General features: G+C 52.7%; 1 protein-coding gene across 1 annotated transcript in view; it reads right to left on the reverse strand.

The window, feature by feature from the left end:
* The window catches only part of TRIM62 (tripartite motif containing 62), a 27,339-nt gene that overhangs the window by 16,073 nt on the left and 1,203 nt on the right, over positions 1–10,063 (reverse strand). The window contains exons 3-5 of the mRNA XM_014549493.1: positions 6,164–6,308; positions 4,569–4,644; positions 76–225 (exon numbers count right to left, since the gene is read on the reverse strand). Coding sequence (XP_014404979.1) covers positions 76–225; positions 4,569–4,644; positions 6,164–6,308 — 371 coding nt within the window. The remainder of the gene's footprint in view (positions 1–75; positions 226–4,568; positions 4,645–6,163; positions 6,309–10,063) is intronic.

The raw sequence follows: 10,063 nt of genomic DNA on the forward strand, positions 1-10,063 counted from the left end.
CGAGTCTCCGCCCCTCCCTTCCCCGCTGGCCCCGCCCCGCCCGGCCAGTCACCTCCTGGGCCAGGCCCGGCTCACCTTGGTCTCCGCCAGCTGTCGCTTGAGCAGCTGCAGCGCCTCCGTGTGCTCCCGCTCGCTGTCCTGAAGGGCCTGAAGCTGCTCCTTCAGTTCCCTCTGGAAATAAAACGCCCCAATGTACAGTGCTTGCCAGCTTCTGTGATGTGAACACTCCCACCAAAGCCGGTTTCAAGCTATCAATGTGAGGTCACAGGACACAGGGCTGCGAAGGTTTGCACAGTCAGCTCTCAGGAGCCGGTGCAAGCTGACTCCAGCACACCACTGCCTGGGGTCCTTTCCCATAGACGTGCTTCGTCCGTGGAGGAGAAATACACCCTCATCTAATTTCAGCTCCTTTAGTTGGGTCTGTATTGCTAACAGCTGAAAGTCATTCCTAAAGGATTCCTGTGTGAGAATCGTTGGAGCAGATGGACTAGTTCTCTCCGTGGAGATGCTTGGGCCCCACCCTGGAGACTTGAAGGAACCCTGCCCATCGGCTCTTCAGGCTCTCCCTAACCGCCTTGGGTCTGTCCAACTCGGGACAGGGTCTGGCAGACACACAGATGTCTGAGGAGGTGGGCCAAGAGCTATAAGCCTCCCCCTTGGTGGTCCTCGTGGGCCCACCAATGTCCCAGCCACCCAGGCAGCTCTTTAGAGTTTCTGAGAAAACTGCCCTGGAGGTATGTTCTGCACATTGCTCAGGGCACCCGAGGGACTCGGACAACTTCCTTCCTGCTTTCGGGGCTGGAACAGGGACAGCCGGCCTGCCCCTTCCTCTTGGACCCCGGGAGCAATGGAACACTCATTCCTCCCCTCCACGAACACGTGCTGAGGCCTTCTTGGGCCCCACAGGGAGTGCGACCAGGGGCCAGTTTCAATCCATGATGCCTCAGGAGGGGTGCGGATGAGTTGGGAGGAAGGTAGGAACACAGACATGGATGTTTCTCTCTCTCTCTCCTTCCCTTCCTTCCTCCCTTCCACTCTCTCTAAAAATAAATGGAAAAATAGCTCAGGTGAGGATTTTTTAAAAAAAGTTACCTGTCAATCTCCCCTACAAGATTGTGGGCTCTCAAGGGAGGGACTGTGTCTGACAGATGTTCACATTCTCAGTACCTAGGACAGGGCCAGGCAGAGTGACAGGTATGAATCTGCCCTGGGAAGAGGCTGGGCAGGTCAGACCTCTGAAAGGGTGGGAGGGGAAGGATTTAAAAAAAAAGTTACCTGTCAATCTCCCCTACAAGATTGTGGGCTCTCAAGGGAGCGACTGTGTCTGATAGCTGTTCACATTCTCAGTACCGAGGACAGGGCCAGGCAAAGAGTGCCGGGTATGAATCTGCCCTGGGAAGAGACTGGGCAGGTCAGACCTCTGAAAGGGTGGGAGGGGAGAGCTCTGGTGACCGCCCCCTTCCTCCCCCGCTGTTTTCCACCTGCCTCCTTCCAGGCCTGGTTAGGATGCTGGCTCTGCCACACACTAACTGTGTCCCCCAGTCCCTCATCTATGAAATGGGGAGAATAATACCTTCTAGGGTTGGGTAAAATGAGATAATAGCAAGAAGTGTTTAGCCTCATAGGAAATCACAAGGCAGGCCTGTGTTTTTGTTGTTTCTTTAAAATATGAAGCAATATGTTTATCCAACTGTGTTTCATTAATTCAATTTCTAGTTAAAATATTATAGAGGGAAAATAAGGGAAATGTACAGAATTTGTACTGCTGTGAGGACACAGACCTAGGGCAAAGCTTGGCATACAGAGTGCTCAGGGGACGGAGTGGTCACCATGTCCCATGTGAGGCTTCTGGGCCACTTCTCCATGTCCTCACCCCCTGCTGTGTCCAGGTCCCTCCCTGCCTCCTCAGGAAGCCAGAGCGGGAAGAGATCCCAGGGACCATTTGGTCCAACCCCCTGGACTTTAAGGTCCAAGAAAAGGGACTGAGTGGCCCACAGCCACACGATTGACATAGGAGAACCAACCGGATCCCCAGCAGAGGTCAGACAGGAAACATGAAGCTACTGATAAGCTAAGTGATAGGGCTCACTGGGAGGAAGGACAGTGGCAATGCCAGGGCTCAGGACCAGAGGAGCTGGAGGTGGCGTGATTTGGGTTTGAATTTCATAGGCGTCATGTCACCTGATTCTCACAAGCTCACGAGGTTAGTGCCTTGTCACCTCCATCTCTTAGAGGGGGAAATGGAGGCTCAGAGAGGTCAGGCAGCTGGCCTAAAGTCACACAGCTCAGGAGGGGCTCTGAGTAACTCCAAGTCCATGCTGGACACCCTCGGCTGCTGTCTCCCACTCAGTTCAACGTAGCCATCATGTCTGGTCGCCCGTGGTCAGGCTTTGGGCCAGCCACTCGGGGTATAGACACAGTCCTTGCTCTTGAGGAGCCTGCAGTTAGTTGGAGAGGCAGAAACTAACAAGGGAGAACAGAATAAACATGGAGGGACCACCTAGGAGCCAATGCAGCTGGCTGCCACCGACTGTGTTTGTGACACCGTCCCTCTACCTCAGTTTCCCAATCTGTAAAGTGCAGCAAACAGCACAGGCTCCGTGGTGTTCAGGATTAGATGACCTCATTCACGACCTGCCACGATGCCTAGGATGTGCTGTCACTCTTCGCTGTTGTCATTATCGTCATAATAATCACAATCACAGGTGCAATAGGGACTCAGACCTGGGGAGCTTCCAGGAGAGTTTATTTCTGATGGACAGACGGGCAGGGTTCCTTCAAACATTCCCACGGAGAGAACTAGTCAGGCAGGGGCACACCTGGCTGTGCAGGAAGTGGGGGGCAGCAGGGGATGGCTGGAGCCAAGTATGTGGCAGGGGGTGGAGTCACACGCTGGAAAGGCCATGGGGCTAGCTCAGTGAGGGTGCCGGTGGAGAAGGCTTGAAGGGGGAGCTGGACTCTGCAGGGGTCTGTGGGAGCTGGGGCAGGGCAAGAGGAGGGGACTGGAGGATGCACCCGCAGCGGGCAGAGCCACAGCTCGGCACCCCTTCCTCCTGCAGTGGTGAGGGGTTAGTCAGGGCTGGTACATGGCGTGCACAACTATGCAAATATGTCAGGCGAGAGGCTCTGGGGCTTCCGTAGGTTTGGAGAGACTAGGATGGGACAGCAGCTGGGGACCGAGAGTCAGGGTTCACCTGTCCTCGAAGCCAGACCCCCCTCCTGAGTGGCCACCCCACTCAGGGGACAAAGCTGCCTCAGGAAACCATCTCTCCTTGACTTCAGGGACCCTCTCAGCCCCCTCACTGATCAGTGCAGCCCAGTGGAGACAACGTGGGCTCTGGCTCCCGAAAAGCCCGGGTTCCAATCCCGCCTGCATTTTGCTTTCTCAGGGCCCACCTCTCAGGGCCGTATCTGTCAAATGGGGACAAGAGCCACTCACAGGGCTGTGATGAGGGTTAAACGAGTGGCTCCTATGACAGGGCCCAGTGTGGGGCTGGCACATTGTGGCTGCTCAAGGCCTCTTCCCTTCTCTGTGCCCTGGTACGGCCCTCTCTCCCCTTCTCTGCCCCAAGGATGTCGGAAATCTTAATAAGGCAAACTGAACTTGCTTCTCCTTTTCCCTTTCCTCCCAACCCTTCTGATGCCCAGAACTCCTGATGCTCCTGCTCCTCCCGACAGAACTGAACTCTTGCATTTCTTCTCTGTCTTTGAGCCCCATCCCTCCCTGTCCATTCTGAGCTTTGCTGTCTCTGGCTACACCTCCCGTCTGCTCCCCCAGCCTCGAGGCTCTCCCCTCAGTCCGCCCTGAGAAGATCAGACCAGGCCACACTCACCTGCCCAAACCCATTCCTGGCTCCCCAGCATCTCCAGGATCAAGTCCAAGCCCCTTGGGCTGGGGGATGGTGTATTCACGGTCCTTTTGACCTGGTCAAGCTTCCCTTTCTCACTTTCCCCCAATATACCTTCCCTTCCAGCCACAGCAAACCACCTGGACATGTGCTCACTCCCATGCCTGTCCCTGGTCGGACTCAGGTTACCTGAGTTCCAGCTTCAGTGACACTTAGTGGTTGTACTAAAGCACGGTTTCTGAGCCTCAGTTTCCTCATTTGAAAAAGGGAGTGATGGGGCTCAATTCACAGGGTTGCTGTGAAGACTGAGAGAGAGGGGCAGAGAACCACGGCAGGGCCAGGGCTCATGCATTCTCTCCTGGGCCCCACACAGGCCTTGGGCTGGAGTGTCAACTGAGGAAATGACTTAATGAATCTCTGAACCCAATGGGAACCCACCTCTAAGTCCCCCGCCCCCACCTCCAGTGTCCAAGCAGATCTCAAGGTCCCGGAGGTGAAGGACGCTGTAAAAACTCCCCTGGATGAGAGTCCACAGAGCTGAGTTCTGGTCTAACCTTGGGCAAGTCCATTTCTCCATCTGGAAAGCGGGGAGAGCGTCGAACTGGATGGCCTCTGAGCTCCCTCCCCATTCAGGTGCTCCCCAAGGCAGTTAGAATCTTGGTGGGGAGGCTGAGTTCTGAGCTGGACAGACCCCAGTCTGAATCCCTCTCTGCCTCCCACTTGCAGTGTGATCTTGGGCAAGTTACGGGGCCTCTCAGCCTCAGGGTCTCCATCGGTGCAGTGGTGCGGAGTCCCACTGGGGGAGCAGGGAAAGAATAAAGGGCCGTTGGGAGGATTCAATGCCCGTAACAGCACCTGGCACACAGCAAGTGCCTAAGAAACTTCTTCAGCCAGGGGTGGTGGTTGTGTTTTTAGAGTTGTTATTATTTCGGTTGTCACTCTCCACCAGACCCTTTTCTCTATGTAAAATAAACGTCAACTCCAAGTTTCTATACTGTAGCCTGTGCTTAGCTAAGGTGCCCTGGATGAGCAGGGCATTCCTGGCTGCCCAAAGACACCCATGAGGAGGGAAGTGGAGAGGCCAACAGCTAGCCCCGGGTTTGACTCACTGCCAGCCTTGCCCCCACGGAGGCTGCTGTTTGCACATCAATCCTGCCCTCTCCTGGGACACAGACAACCTGGCTGCCTCCCTGTCCTTCGTATCTGTCATTTTTTTTGGATAGGAAGCAACTCTCTCTCCCTCTTTACACATGAAATGGACAGTCTCGTTCCTACTTCCATTTCCCAGATTGGGAAGGGTGCAGAGAAGCAGTACCTCCAATTCAGGTGGAGGAAGCAGGATTGGAACCCAGCCCCCCAACCCTGCTCTTTCCCTGTGCAGCTGCCTGGGCATCTCTGGATCACCACAGCTTTTCAAGGCTCCCATCCAAGGCTGATCCACCGCTGTCTCCCTTGGTATGAAGGAGGCCTTGGGAAAGGCTCCAATGGTCACATGAGGCCTGGAGGGGGTGTTTGAGACTGAATCAGATCCCTTCTTAGGTTAGGAAGCTGAGATGGCCAGAGGGCCGCATACCATGCCTGACCCAGATGCCATCCAGCCACCTGCCCTTGGTGCATCAGCTGGTACAGGTGGCCTGTGTCCTTAGCCTGACCCTGGGCTGAGTACTTGTAATACAAAGATAGGCAGGACCGGGGTGGGGAGGTGGAAAGACAACTACCCGGCTCTCAGAAGCAGCTCGGAGGCTGTGAGCGGCCCCGTCAGACTGGCTTCAAATCCTGCCCTTGCTGTTTACTTGCTGGCTGACTGAACAAGTCACTGCATTCCTGAGTCTCTGTTTCCTTATCTGTAGAAGGAACAAATTACAGAACCCACTGGACAGGGTGTTATGAAGATTAAATGAGGTAATACCAGAAAAGCGCTTAGTTCAGCCCCAGGCGTTAGGCTAGAGCTCAGGAAATACTAGCGGAGAAGTCCCAAACCCTGCTGAGATGGGCTCCTCCCTCCCCTTTGCGCTGTGATCTAGTGCTCAGCTGTGAAAAAAAAAGCGGGGGGCGGGGGGAGAGATGTACACACACACACACACACTCACGTGCTTAACAGGCAACTCTGTGGGGTGGGACTACTGGGAGACTTTAACTTTTACATTATATAGCTCTGTTTATTATGCTAATTCTATAATCAGAAAAAGAATCAAAAGGTATTTCAAAACTGTTGTGTGCTACTCTGTGCCAGGCACAGTATCAGGCACTTTTGACACAGCACCTTTCACCCATGTCATAGATGAGTGAGCCAAGTGACCTGACCAAGGACACACAGCTTCTCAATGACGATGCCAGGATCTGAGCCCAGCAGTGGAACCTGGAGAGTCAAAGCAATTCCGCTCGGCAGGTCAGGGAAAGCTTCGCGGGGCAGGTGATATTTGAGCTGAGCCTGGAGAGCTGAGTAGGACTTCTTCAGGCCTGGGTTCTCAACCAGGGATGATTTTGACCCCAGGGGACATGGGATAAAGTATGGAGACATTTTTGGTTGTCACAACTTTGGGGGAAGGGCACTACTAGCATCTAGAGCAGCGGTTCTCAACCTGTGGGTCGCAACCCTTTTGGGGGTCAAACGACCCTTTCACAGGGGTCGCCTAAGACCATCAGAAAACACATATATAATTACATATTGTTTTTGTGATTAATCACTATGCTTTAATTATGTTCAATTTGTAACAATGAAATTGGGGGTCACCACAACATGAGGAACTGTATTAAAGGGTCGCGGCATTAGGAAGGTTGAGAACCACTGATCTAGAGAGAGGCCGGGGATGCTGCGACACAGGATTGCCTTGTACAACAAAGACTTACCTGGCCCCCGGGGATGCTTCGACACATATAATGCACAGGATTGCCTTGTACAACAAAGACTTACCTGGCCCTAAATATCAATAGTGCAGAGTATGATGTAATATCCTGGCGCTGCTATTATTTATTAAGTGCTTACAATGTGCCAAGTGCAGTATTAAGTTCTTGCAAATGTCATCAAATTTTATCCAACCCCATTACTCCACGCTGTCAATGAGGAATGTGAGGCGCAGAGATGATACGTAACTTTCTTAAGGTCACACAACCCGAAAATGGTAAGCGCTGGGTTGGAGCTGCCTGAATACAAAGCCAGACCTCTTAACCTTTCTGCTCTGCTGCCTCCAGGGTGTATAATAAATGTAAAAGCTTCAGACCAACTGCTAGGCGGGGTGTGGGGGTCTCCAGCTGAGCCTGCGCCCAGCCTCCTCTGGCCTTGAGGCCTTGGGCAAGGCGCCTCCCCTCCTGCCATTCCCCATCTGTCAAGTGAAGGTTGCACCAGCCAATCTCCAAGGCCCTGCCAGCGCTAAGTCTGTTATCTTTAGGAGAGGGGCCCAATCCCAGGCTCCGGAAGCCTGCAGCCGGGAAAGGAGGGGTGTGGGGGACAGCTCAGCCTCAGACCCAGGGCAGAAAGAGCTCATAAGGAGACAGATGCAGGTAGGGGTTGGAGTGGCTTGAACCTTACCCAGGAGCTTGCCTCTCTAATGGGGAGGCATGTTTCTCTGCCACCTTCTTGCCAAGCCCAACTAGGCACCAAAGCCAGGCCTCCTGGGGCAAGAGAGGCAGGGCTGGGCATTTCCCCAGCTGGACATACGAGTTCTCACAGGTAGAAGGAGACGGAATGGGAGTGCGTGCTGACCAAGCCCCACCACGTGCCAGGCGTCTCTAGCAGGTTCATCACAGGTCAGCCTCATTCAAATCCTAGTAGGAAAGAATCATCCTGACCCCAGTTAACAGATGGGAGCAGCAAGGCTTACATGCAGCGACTTGGCTGAGTTACACAGATAGCGCTGAAGGAAGGTTTGGGATGCAAGTGCTGCCGCAGGGCGGTAACAGGGGTCCTCAAACTATGGCCCTCGGGCCACAGGCAAATACAAATATTGTATTTGTTCCCGTTTTGTTTTTTTACTTCAAAATAAGATATGTGCAGTGTGCACAGGAATTTGTTCATAGTTTTTTTTTTAAACTATAGTCCGGCCCTCCAACGGTCTGAGGGACAGTGAACTGGCCCCCTGTTTAAAAAGTTTGAGGACCCCTGCGACTAGAAGGTAAGTGAGTGGCAGTCCTGTTTGTCTTGTTACCCAAGAATGAAAAGTGTTTCAATAACATTTGGAGAAAATATATATTCAATTTCTCCTATATTCCCCAGGACACAGAATGGACCACAAAAAACCCAAACACAGCAATTCTGATTTTTCTGGTTTACTGAAAAAGGAACCAGGGTTCAGTGGGCAGAGGCCTCTCCGGCTAGAAAGTCAGACAGGAAGAGGAGGGAGGAGGGGCAGCGGAGGGATCTGGCCCGGGTCAGACTGTGCTTTCTAGCCAGGATCGATCTCTCCTTGTCTGGCAGTGTGCTTTTGGGTAAGTCACATCCCCTGTCTGGACCTCAGTCTCCACACTTATGTAATAAAGAGGTTGGACAGATGGTTTCAGACAAAATCCCTTCAAACTCCTACAACCTGCACCTAGTCCTGTCAAAGATTCTTTCCTCTTCCCAGATGAGATGGGGCCACCAGTGCTTGGGACAAGGAACTCTGGAGGTCAAGGGCCAATACTAGCCTGTGCAAGCTCCCAGAGCCCCCGGCCCTTCCTCTCCATCCTCAAAGAGCCAGACTGGGAGGAAGTCAGGCATGGTTTGGGGATGAAAGGAATGGAAAATGGGGAACATAGGCCATTTCTTCTGGGACCAACGCACATCTCCATGAGCATCTGCAAGTACAGGCTGACTTGTAGGGACTCATGTACACGGATTGGAGGAACCCCCTAAAATATGGGACAAAGTCGTTCTTTATCTCCTGCATAAGCCTCTTGAAGGCCAGAGAGCTCACTCCCCCAAGTTGGCCCACTGCATTTTCATAAAATGTTTGAGTTGAAACTCTTCTGCTTCCAAAGGCTCCAGAGTCTGGGCCAGTTCTGGTCAAGGTTGGTCATTCATTCATTCAACCTTTACTGATATGTACTGTCGGCCAGGCTCTGTGCCAGGCTTTGGGGCCACAGATATGATGAATAAGAGACTGTCCCTGCCCTTGGGGAACTGTGTGCTGATGGTATGCCAAGGCCAGAGGTGTGAGGCTGCTGGATTTAAATGGTTTAGCTTGAGAAAGAGATTCCAGGCTTCAATACGCTTGGAACCTTTTTATTAAATACAGTAAAATGAGTTTCTTTGCTATTGCCCAATCCTTTAATATGCAAATGTACACCGAGACTCCTCTAAGGGGTATATAGAGAATATACTATATTTCCCAAATATAGATAATCTGGCACACTTTTTAAAACATCATAGTTATTAACAGAGAACATCAGGGGAAATGCAGCTCTAATGCTATTTTTTTCCTCTTTTGGGGTGGGGGCAGTGGAACTTGGGGAAGGCTTACAAAGAGAGAATGTTTGAGCAGGGCCTTGAGAACTGAGTAGGAGTTGGCTAGTGAAGACGGGAAGGTTTAAGGGAGACCATTTACAGTCTTAGGCAGACTATGCTCAGGTTACCAAGCATGTGCTGTTTCATTTAGTCCGTAAAGGTCCGATGTGGGTGACAGCCAAGGAGGTCATCAAAAGCCCCTGGAGACTCCTACAGGTCCACACCCTGCCTTCTCAAATCTCACCTACCTCAGGGCCTCACTCTCCGAGTCTTGAGCCTTCCCTGGAGTCCTGTCCTCACTCTCAACCAGAGTGAGGCTCTACTCTGGTTTAAACCCCAAATGGTTCTTACAGTATCTCAACTGGATCCCAGCCTTAACCCCTTACACACCTCAGCCTAGCCCTTGGCACCCAAACCCATTCTCAGCAGTTTGCGGACCCTAACTTACACCCTCTCTTGGATTTAATCCCTACCTGCCCAGTCCAGGTACTGCCCCATCATCCTGATACACACACGATGGGTCCCCACACCTGCTGCTCAGCTACTCCATATAGTCTTGACCCATCCTTGGAGAGGGTTCCACCCCCTGTCTAGCCCTGACTGTATCCCCATTCCAACTCTGTCCTGAGCCATTCTATGTGGGCCCATCTCCAGCTCCAGCCCCATGACAACTGACAGTGGCCCTAACCTAACCCAGCTCTGATTCAGCCCATCCCCATTTGTCCCTCCCTGACTCCACTGGTGCCCTCTCTGCAACCCTGGACTTACCCCAACTTCAATCTATCTCAGACCC

Source organism: Myotis brandtii, unplaced genomic scaffold, assembly GCF_000412655.1.
Source record: "Myotis brandtii unplaced genomic scaffold, ASM41265v1 scaffold555, whole genome shotgun sequence".
Taxonomy (NCBI): Eukaryota; Metazoa; Chordata; class Mammalia; order Chiroptera; family Vespertilionidae; genus Myotis; species Myotis brandtii.